Source organism: Triturus cristatus, chromosome 11 (assembly GCF_964204655.1).
Source record: "Triturus cristatus chromosome 11, aTriCri1.1, whole genome shotgun sequence".
NCBI classification, from domain to species: domain Eukaryota; kingdom Metazoa; phylum Chordata; class Amphibia; order Caudata; family Salamandridae; genus Triturus; species Triturus cristatus.
Window position 1 is genome coordinate 515,725,152 of NC_140594.1, and position 11,596 is coordinate 515,736,747.

Genomic DNA, 11,596 nt, shown 5'->3' on the forward strand with positions numbered 1-11,596 from the left:
GTATCCCCTCCAGTCCCCCTTGTGGACACCCGGGTACTAGCCCAAATGTCCGCCTCCTCAGCAAGCTTCCGGGGACTGGTCAGCTTGCTATCCACCAGGTGTTGCCGCAGTTCAGGGAAACATTTCTCAAGCAGGTGTTCCTTCAGTACTAGGTCAAACAACCCCTCGTAGTTCCTCACTTCACTGCCCTGAATCCAACCCTCTAGTGCCTTCTTTGCATAGTCCAGGAAGTCCACCCAATTCTGTGTGCCCAGTTTGTGACTACCCCTGAACTTCTGTCTGTACTTTTCGGGTGTTAGTCCAAACTTTCTTATGAGCGCCAGTTTCATGGTGGGGTAGTGGGTCTGCTCATCCTCTTCGAGGGCCAATAAAGCATCCCTACCAGCTGGAGGCATGTACTTGTACAATCCCCCTCCCAGTACTTCTCTGGAACCCCATGGGCCCTTAACGAGACCTCATAGGCCGCTAGCCACTTGGCGATCTCATCACCCACCCCATAGCTAGCTACTATGTCCTTTGGCAGGTAGGGTTTGGGTTCCCTGGTGTACTCTCTTTCTTCGCTGCGACCGTTAGGTACAGGGTGTGCCCCGATTCTCAGGATCTGAAGATCTATTTCTTTCAGCCTTATCTCATGAGCCATCCTCTGTTCCTCCTTCTCCTTCTCCAGCCTTGCTAAGTCCCATGTGAGCTGTCTTTTCTCCCTCCGGTCTGTTAACTCCACTTCAGACAAGCCACCGCTAGAGGCACTGCTGCCCTTCCTGGAAAGTGTCCTGGGCCCCGCTGACAGGTTCCCCACCTCAGGTTGGTACAAACCAGCTCCCTCACTGTCGGGCTCTCTATCCCTGTCCTCCTCCTCAGCCTTGCTTTCTCGTCGTGCCTCCCCCCAAGCCCTTAAGCTGGTTTGGAGTGCACCCTTCTTTGCTCCTGGGGGACAATACACCCCCTCCCGCTGACAGAACTCCCTGAGTTGGGCCACAGTGTACGTTTCCAAATTTTCTAGTACAAACTCCATCCTGCCCACTCAGGTCAGAGGACAGTTATTTGCAGTAACAATGCAGGGGGGTACCTTTAATAATACCTCCTCCCACCACCAGAGTCAATTTGGAAAAAACAAAAACCCACAATTAGGAAGGCCGCTTTGAGAAAACTCCCGGTGTAGGCCTATGGACTACCCACAGTTATTGTTGAGTATACGTAGGCACAGCTCTATCCCACCGCTGAACACCAATTATGTTGGAAATTCACACTCCCACACTGGAAGGGTGGTGGTGTTCTCCCAGACATACACTGTGGTAGCTTGGCTCGAGTGGTCAGGAATCAGGCACCGTGCTAAGCATACGTCATACCCATACAATAACCATGCGTGCATCCGTTCCAAAAACGACTCTACACCGTAAAAATTATGAAAATATCTTTCTTTATCTTCTTTTTCTCTTAGTTGCTGATTAGGTAAATAAATAACAATCACAATATACAAACTTTTTAAATAGTGCAGGTCAAATAAATACTGGCTTAATGATTCAATAAATAGGGGTGATCATAAATAATGAAGGCATAAATATAAGTGCAATACATACAGGCAATTAAATATTCTGAGGCAATAAATACTGTAAACCAATGAATATTGTGCATCAATAAATACTGTGGACCAATAAATACAGTGAAACAATAAATAGGTTAACTACAATAAATACAGTGCCCCTAATAAATAATTAAAAGCTGACAGTGACACTCATAGAATCAGATCACATTTGAATTCCTAAGGGCTGATTTGGCCCAGGTACAGCTTGTGGGGATGTGGAAGGCTGGAGGGTGTCTACTCCCTGGCTTGGACAAGGCTGAGGCCTAAATTGAGGTAGATCAAGGGGGAAATACCAGAGACCTGGCTCTCTCACTCCACACAACCCCTCTAAATTAGTCTCAGCTCACCCCTGGCACAGTCAGGCTGGTTCCAGCACCTCCCTAGCCCCTTAGAGCAGTCTCTCAGGTCTCCACAGGGCCTTAGGCGCCCTCTACTCCACTTACTGCCCTTTTTCTGATGCTCCGACGCCGCTGGAGTCGTGTCGACGCCGTGAGGCGGTTCCGATTCGATATCGGCGGCCTCGGCACAATGTCAGTTCTTGACGACGCCGGTAGGCGGTTCCGGTTTCGATGTCGGCGGCCTCGGTTCGATCTCGACCTCCGATTCGATGACGTCGGGCAGTCTTGGCTCGGTGTCGACGTCGGGCGGCTCCGGTCCGATGGCGACCTCGGATTCGATGACGTCGGCCGGCCTTGGCTCGATGTCGACTTCCGGCGGCTCCGGAGTGCGATCTCCACTCCCGACCTCCGGTGCTCCTCTCCTCAGGTTTCCGGCGACTCCGGAGTGCGACCTCCACTCCCGACCTCCGGCACGGTTCTCTCAGGTTCCGGCGACTCCGGAGTGCGATCTCCACTCCCGACCTCCGGCACGCTTCACCTCGGTCTCCGGCGACTCCGGAGGGCGGACTTCACTCCCCCGTCGATGTCGCTCACTCGACCTCGGGTGACTTCCTCCTCGACCTCTGGTACTCCTCACGACCTCTGACGGCGCCCTCTCTCGACCTCTGGCGGCTTCGGGTATGACGTCCGCTTTCCAGTCGGCGCCGCTTCTCCACCTCGGGCTCCAGGTCTCAGGCTACTCGACGTCGGACTCCAGGGAAACCAGTTTCCAGGTCAGGATCTTGCTGTTCTCTGTTTCTAAGGCCTGTTCCTGCTGTCCAGGTCCTTAGGATGGTTTTTCTTGCTTCTTCCCACACAGGGCTCCAGGCTTGGCTCAGTCAGTAGGGACTAGTATCAAGGGTGGGTTTATGGACCCCACTCCAGGCACAAGTTTCCACCCCTGCTGCTTCACTCCTTCCTCCTTCAAGTTTCTGCTGCTCACTCTTCACCAGTCAGGTGCCAACTGCCAGCTCCAACTGCCAACTCTCTGTCTTAGCTTCCCAACATTCTAAACCGCCTCCAACTGTCACAGGGTTCTGGAATGTTCTGGAAGGTGCTGGTAGGTTCAAGTGGATGCTGGTGATGTCACAGGTGGCCACCATTTTGTGCTCCAGGCCCTCAGACAGAAGTTTCAGGGGTAGCTAAAATGGCTCCCTGAATCTGCAGCAACACGAAAAAAATCTGGTGGTTCCCAAAAAGGAAAAATTCAAACAGGGTTTGAGGCAAAAGTGGGACAAAATAAATAATGATGAGGAGGGACCACCCAAAGGGCTGACAGGTCTAACACACCGGCTCCATAAGAAGACCTCGTCGGCGTGATGACGTCAGTTCCGCCCTTTTTTCCGTGCCTTCGAGGCACACGGACGGACTGACAGCAATATATACACAGTATACACAGTACATAATATACAATGCAACGCACACAGTGTGAAGAGTAAATAGGAAGGCAGAAGAAATAACAAAATGCCTTAAACAGTACCAAATACATTTTGAAACATCATCACAGAATTGTAAGTATACAAGGGTAGACAATGGGGAGCCGGGTGGGTCAGTGAGGAATCCACAGGCAGATACTGTATCTACCAGAAAAAGCGTTACCGAAAGTAAGTAACTTGTTCTTCTGATGGATACATCTGCCAGTGGATTCCTCACCTTGTGAAAAGATTCCCACAGCAGTCCCACTCCCGGAGGAGGTTGTCCACCCTTCTATACCAAAAAGTCCTGAAGGACGGAACGAGCAAAATGTCCGTCCCTCCTCACCTTGGAATCCAAGCAATAATGCTTTGCGAAAGTGTGAAGGGAGGCCCAAGTTGCCGCCCTACAAATGTCCTCCACAGGAACACCTCTAGACAAAGCAGAAGTGGAAGACTTAACTCTAGTAGAATGAGCCCTTAAACCCTCTGGAGGTTCCTTACCAGCCAAAGAGTAGCATATCTTGATGCACAAGACAATCCATCTGGAAAGGGTGCGCTTGTGCACCGCTCTGCCTTTCCTGCAGCAAACAAAGCCCACGAAGAGCTGGTCGTCAACTCGAAAGTCCTTTGTCCTGTCAAGGTAGAAGCTCACCGCCCTCTTAGGATCCAAGCGGTGAAGCCGCTCCTCCTGCTTGGAAGGGTGAGGGGGAGGATAGAAGGTAGGGAAGGTAATGGACTGCCCCAGATGGAAGGGAGTTGCCGCCTTAGGCAGAAAAGCAGCCCTGGTCCTGAGTACCATTCTTTCAGCATGAATGGTCAAGATCGGGGGGTTTGAACTTAGAGCTTGAAGCTCACTTACCCTCCTTGCCGAGGTGATCGCAATGAGAAAAAACGTTTTAAAGGGCAACAATCTCAAGGGACACTAGTGAAAGGGCTCAAAGGGAGAACCCATCAGATAAGTTAAGACAAGATTTAAGTCCCATTGAGGCACAATAAAAGGAGTAGGAGGAAACTTGTTTGTAAGGCCTTTCAGAAATCGTAAAACAATAGGAGATTTAAACAATGACGGCTGATCCGGCAAGAAAAGGAATGCCGACAAGGCTGAAGGATATCCCTTTACAGTGGCTACAGCAAAACCTTGCTGAGCAAGAAAAAGGGCAAAGGGAAGAATGTCAGGCAAACAAGCCCTCAAAGGATCAATTGACTTCTCCCCGCACCAGAGCACAAATTTAGACCACCTATAGGAATAGATAGATTTGGTGGAATGACGTCTGGCAGACAAAATTACATCTACTACATCTGGCGGGAGAGAAAAATAATTCAGGTTGCACCATTCAATCTCCAGGCATAAAGGTGTAAGCTCTGGAGGTGGGGGTATAGAACCTGCCCCTCCGACTGCGAGAGGAGGTCTGCCCACAGAGGGAGATGGAGCGGAGGGCACGAGGAGAGATGGAGAAGATCTGTATACCACACCCTTCTTGGCCAATCCGGGGCGATCAATATGACTTGGGCCCGGTCCTGGCGAATCTTCCTCAGAACCCGAGGAATCAAGGGTATGGGAGGAAACACGTAAAAAGGAGTTGTGAACCCCAACTCAACTGAAACGTGTCCCCCAACGCTCCCTGCATCGGATACTGGAGACTGCAGAATGACGGGCAGTGAGCGTTCTCGAGAGTAGCAAACAGGTCCACCCGAGGAGATCCCCACATCCGAAAGACGTGACGAACCACCTCCGGATGAAGCCTCCACTCGTGGTCGGCGGAGAACTGCCGACTGAGACTGTCTGCACGTACGTTCAAAACCCTGGCCAGATGATTTGCCATCAGACATAGACGTAGAGCCTCTCTGCAGAGACCAAGAGACCCCACTCCTCCCTGCTTGTTGACATACCACATCGCAGTAGTGTTGTCCATCAGGACTTGAACCGACTGACCGCGAAGGGAAGGGAGAAAGGCCTTGAGTGCCAAACGTATCGCCCGCAATTCCAGAAGGTTGATGTGAAGCAACCTTTCCCCCAGATGCGCACCCCACCCTAAAGTGTATGCATCCGTAATCACTGTGTGAAAAGGGGACAAGGGCACCCAAAGGAATTACACAGGGACCTTGGGAAGTTATATATTACAGGAGACACTGGTCCCTGAAAGCAAAAAATAATTGAACATACAATGAATATAGTCAAGATTGGTACTATATTACAGCCAATGTTCAGCCGGACAAGGCAACTTTAATAAGTGGAAATAGTTGGTAATGATTCAGAGAATGTAAGTAGAGTCTTAGTGGGACACAAGCCTGTATCCTGAGACTTACATATCGTGAGAACAAAATGTAGAACACATTCAGGCAATTACAATGATGTTTCTGTTTTTTAGAAGAATAATGAGTAATGAAACATCTAATACGTTTACTGTCACCTTCACAATAAGTTCAATACAGAGATTTGAATGTGTAAGGTAGACAATTATGTCGACGGCGTTTCGATCCTTATCAGGGGGATTTTGGATCATCATCAGGACTACTCAATTAAATTGCCCATATCAAGTGCCTCGTGGTACCGGTTGGGGTAGCCGAGGGGGCGCCAGGTCGTGGGCGGGTGTCGGGCTCGTCCGGATCAGAAGCGGACCCGATTCGAAGGTACAATGCCTGGTAAATTTAAGTTCTGAGGTAGAGGGACACGGTAATTAATGAGTTACGTCTCAATATGGTAAAAGAAACGAATTCCGTGGCCACGCGTATAACAGCTCGTTCGGGTGATACCGGATCGACTGTGAAGTGCTAATTGTAATTGCCTGAATGTGTTCTACATTTTGTTCTCACGATATGTAAGTCTCAGGATACAGGCTTGTGTCCCACTAAGACTCTACTTACATTCTCTGAATCATTACCAACTATTTCCACTTATTAAAGTTGCCTTGTCCGGCTGGACATTGGCTGTAATATAGTACCAATCTTGACTATATTCATAATCCGTAATCACTGTGGCCACTGAAGGAGGTAGATGGAAGGGCTTTCCTTGAGACAGATTGCCCTCCACGCTCCACCAAGATAGATCCGCCGCAGCTTCTCTGGAGATCCTCACAGACTTCCTGAGATCTCCCTTGTGTTGATACCACTGCCTGCGGAGGCACCACTGTAGCACCCTCATGTGCCAGCGTGCATGGTTGACCAACAGAATGCAGGGAGCAAACAGACCGAGCAGACGAAGGACCTTCAGGACTGGAACGACCGCTCCATTGTAAAACAAAGGAATAATTTCCTGTATGTCGAGAATCCTTTGTGGAAGTGGGAATGCCCGACACACAGTAATGTTTATGAACAGGTTGCGCTGAGAGGGCACCAGGTGATATTTGGGTACGTTTATCGAAAAACCCAATTTGTACAACAGCTGAGTCGTAACCTGCAGATGATGAAGCACCTTCTCTGGCGACTCTGCTTTGATCAGCCAGTCGTCCAGATAGGGGAAAACTGAAATCCCCGACCTTCTGAGATGGGCTGCCACCACTGCCATCACCTTCGTGAAGACTCGAGGTGCAGTAGTAAGACCAAACGGAAGGACCGCAAACTGATAATGTTGCGACCCTACCGTAAACCGGAGATACTTCCTGTGCGACTTCAGGATGGGGATGTGGAAATACGCATCCTGCAAGTCGATCGACACCATCCAGTCTTCCTGATTCAGCGCTTGAAGAACCTGCGCAAGGGTGAGCATCTTGAACTTCTCTTGCTACAGATTAAGATTCAAGATCCTGAGGTCCAATATTGGACGCAATCTGCCGTCCTTTTTCGGAATCAGGAAATACCGGGAGTAGCATCCCTGACCCCTCTCCTGCTCTGGAACCACTTCTATCGCACCTTTTTTTAGTAACGTCAGGACTTCCTCCTGTAGGAGAAGACGGTGGTCCTCTGAGCAAGTGCCTTGACAAGGAGGGTAATTTGGAGGGAATTCCCGAAAGGGAAGGGCGTACCCATTTTCTACAAGATCTAGAACCCAAAGGTCTGTAGTAACCGATTCCCAATCTTGTAGAAAATGGGTAAACCGGCCCCCCACAGAACCAACATGATCCAGAATGGTGGATCTAGGGCTGCTTTGCAATGGTGGGAGGGGCTGAGGAGGAGGAGAGCTGTCGGCCACAAGTGCGACCCCTGATTCTGCCTCTGTAACCCTTATACAGAGTGCTTTGCTGCTGCTGCTGCTGTGGCTGTCTGTATGTACGAAAGGTAGACCTTCTGAAGCCCCTGTACCTCTTGAATGAGCCTCTTGGCTGAGTTTGAAGGCCCAAAGATTTAGCCGTGGTCTTACTCTCTTTAAATCTTTCCAGCGCAGCATCCGCTTTCTTGCCAAAAAGTCCAGAGCCATCAAAAGGCAAGTTCAAGAGCGTTGACTGGACATCAGGGGAAAATTCTGATGACTTAAGCCACGCACTCCTCCTAGTGGCAACAGAAGATCCCATGACTCTTGCAACCGAGTCAGCTGTGTCCAATCCACTCTGGATCACCTGACGCGCCGCCGCCTGGGCAATCCCGAAAGGATCTCATTGTAACCAACCCTATCCTCTTCTGTTAGTTTTGGGGCTAGCTGCCTTGTTGAGTCAATAAGAGCATGTATATAACGGCCCAAGAGACAGGTGGCATTCGTTCATTTAAGGGCCATGCTGGCCGAAGAAAAGACCTTCTTGGCCGACTGATCCAGTTTTTTTGCTTCCCTGTCACTCGGGACCTGGGGAAAAGAACCTGATGACTTTCTTGAACATGCGGCCTGAACCACCAGACTCTCCGGAGACAGGTGAGATGTCAAAAAATCTGGGACCTCCCGGAGCTGCCCTATACCTCCTGGCAATGACTTTAGAAACTGCCGGAGCAGAAAAGGGCTTACGCCACACCTCCATTACTGGCTCTATGATGGCGTCATTAAAAGGGAGTAAAGGTTCAGAAACAGTAGAGGGAGAGTGCAGAACTTCTGTTAAGATGTTAGGCTTGAACTCTGCAGAAGGCAACTGCAGATCTAAAAGTTCAGCTGCCTTCCTTATAACAGCATGGTATGGCGCCACATCCTTTGAAGGAGCATCAGAAGGAGGAGTAATCTCCCATTCAGGTGATAAGTCCAGGCCACTAGCCTCCTTCAACTCCTCAAAAACATCATCCGATTCCATGAGTTCCCCTTCCTCTACCTCCTCCATCAGGTATCTTTATTCGTCCAGCACCCTCTGGGCCTCCCTCCTAGACCTGATTCTCACAACCGGAGTCGGCGGCGCCGTGACCGAATCAGACGGCGCCGGAGCCGGCGTCGAACGTGGATCCAAAGAGACAGCCGGCGTCGAGCGAGGTCGAGTTGGCGCCGGTGAAGAAGGGAGCGGCGTCGATGTCCTCGGCGCCGGTAGATGCCAAGACGGCGTCGCCGGAAAAAATGGCATGAAGGGAGCCTGAGGATAGGCATGGGGAACTCCCAAACTGAAGGCCATAGGAACCATAGGACCCGAAGGTGCATCAGAGGGGTACATGGCTCTGGAGAATACTCCGTACATCTCATTAAGATAATGCGTAGGGTCCTGACCTGGTCCTGGAAACGCAGGATATTGCTAAGGCATCACGGACTCTGGCCGACCGATGGTGGATCCAGTGGAGCCGAAGGCTCACCCGGGGCCGGAGGAACCGGGGCCGGAGCCGGAGCCAGAGCTGGAGATGGAGCCGGCGTCGGAGAAGGAGCCGGGGCCGGAGCCGGAGAATGTTCCGGTGAAGCCACAGGTGACGACAGGCCAGTAGGTGAATCCGGAACGGGCGAGGGAGACACAAAGTCCTTACGGCGTCGGGAGGGCGATGTCGATCTCGGAGCCGCATCCCTATCCGAGTGACGTCGAGATGAATGCCTCCTCTTTTTCTTGTGCTTCCTGGATTTGGAAGCATGCCCCGAAGTCGACTTCGACGCCGACCTCGATCTCGACCTCGATCTTGATCTCGATTTTCTCCGGCCTCTTTTTTCCTTCTTCATCTTTGCAATGAAGAGCTTTGCTTCCCTCTCCTTAAGAGCCTTGGAACTCATCTTGCGGCAGCAAGAACATCCCTCGACATCATGGTCCGATGACAGGCACCACACGCAGTCGTTATGCGGATCCGTTATGGACATGTGTTTCCCACATTCATGACAGGGTTTAAATCCTGACTTCTTCGTCGACATTTCTGCAGAAGAAGACAAAGAGAAACTAGCAGAAAGCAAAGTAACCAGTATAGCTACAGAGAGAGATTCCCGAAATCCGTTGGCGTCGACGGCGCGGAAAAAAGGGAACTGACGTCATCACGCTGACGAGGTCTTCTTATGGAGCCGGTGACATCAGCCGAGTCGCGAGCGGAGCCGTGTCTCTGTGACATCGTCTTCGACCTCATCGGCGTGGACTGCTACAAGAGTTTCCGAATGTTGCTGGCGCAGGGGATATTCACAAGGTTAGGAACCCACTGGCAGATGTATCCATCAGAAATAACTGGCCTATAAAACAACTACAATGTAATCTTTAGTTCAGCACAGAAAAACATTTACCTTTGGGTCCCTCCTGTACCAGCGGTCAAGTTTATGAGGATGAACTACTTCATATTCCTTCACTTCGGACAGAGATGCCAGGATAAAACCTGAAACAGAAAAATATATAAAAAAACAAAGATAGCCTGATTCTATTTTGAGATATGGATTAAACAGTGTAGCCTTGAAATACAGTTTCAATAATTGAAGTTTCACAATGCATATACCTTGTCTGAGAATGGACAGAGGAGCACAGTTCAAATATTCAAGTGACAGTTGGGAGAATGGTGGAAGATGGTGCTTTAGCCTTTGGTGTGACCAGAAAACAAGAAACTCCGGATGCTTTACAGTTTGGCCTCTGTCAGCAGAAATCACCACTGAATTTGAGGGCTGGAATGTGTTGGGACTTAAGCATGGAGTGTTATGAGTTGGCATGGTTATGGAATTTTGGGAAGGAAAGGGATTATGGAATGGAATAATATTCTTCTAATTATTATTATTATTTATTATGATAATGTTGGAAAAGGCAGTTTAGCTAGGAGGCGGTGGTAGATACATATATTGATTAGTCCTGCTGAATTACTGTAGCCTGAATAAAGTCTTACCAGATGAAACAATGACTTTATATTGGAGACAAGTTGTTCACATAGCAGGACGAGAGACCCTGCACGTAAATTCCTTAATTTCTGCCACAGTTGCCAGCACCGGTCTAAGCTAGCCCCTCAGGCTGGTTGGTTCAGCACTTCCTTTTTAGTGCAGGAGTGACCGTGGCAGACATTGGCTACTGCTGCACAGACTGCAAAGTACGGTTAAGTGGAAGGAAGCCCCACCATTTTAGTTTGACGAAAAGGTACTAAGCATGCAGAAGAACAAGGTTGCATCTACTACGCATGGTTGAACTGTGGCAATTTTAGATTGGGGCATGCCCTAGGCCTCATTTTCTAAGAAAGTGCAAACATCAAGTGCCATTTCGGACTGGGTTTTGATGCAAGCCTCATCTGCTACGCAAGCATAGCACCTACGCATACGCAAACGGTGGCCATCTTAAATTGGGCTGTGCTCCAATCATCGCGCTCTATGCTACAGGCAATTTAAATGGCATTTTAGACTGGAATGTGCTCCAATTTTATTGAATTGTACAATTTTTAGTTAGCATCTTACTCTAAAAATGCACTCTACGTGACTACTACTCTAAACGCTTATAATTGAAGCGAACCTTAGAACCGGCATTAGATTCGCAAATTCTACAATAAGGAAATACATTCCTATTTGCCTTCTTCTTCACGCAATCCATGTGACACACTTTCGGATGCTGGGAAGTGAGTGTTCTTGTTGGTGTTCAGGTTGCATTTTAATCACATTAGGGGTACTCTTTCCCTGATTTCTTGCAAGTATACTGCAATCGTATCTTTGATACTTTTACAATACTTCTGTGTACAGTTAAAATGCAACAATCTATAGTGCCACCTCCTGCCTTTCATCTAATCTGACTGCTCTTGAGTCAGACTGGGTACAGTGGAAAGAAGGATTTGAAGCATATCTTGAGACCCTAGAAGGAAAGTCCTTCACACAGAAAAATAAATTTGCCATATTGAGACATTGTTTGGGTCCTGATGGTCAGAAAATTATAAAACACATTCCTAGAAATTTAGTACTTCTAGATGATGGTGATGGGGTGAGAATGAGTATGCATCAGCCATAAAATCTTTATATGTGA

General features: G+C 49.2%; 1 protein-coding gene across 1 annotated transcript in view; it reads right to left on the reverse strand.

Annotated features, from left to right (window-relative positions):
* LOC146784498 (zinc metalloproteinase-disintegrin-like VLAIP-B) overlaps window positions 1-10,314 on the reverse strand; it is a 2,353,571-nt gene extending 2,343,257 nt beyond the window's left edge. The window contains exons 1-2 of the mRNA XM_085632965.1: window positions 10,107-10,314; window positions 9,901-9,989 (exon numbers count right to left, since the gene is read on the reverse strand). Coding sequence (XP_085489091.1) covers window positions 9,901-9,989; window positions 10,107-10,314 — 297 coding nt within the window. The remainder of the gene's footprint in view (window positions 1-9,900; window positions 9,990-10,106) is intronic.
* Between the last annotated feature and the right edge of the window lie 1,282 nt (window positions 10,315-11,596).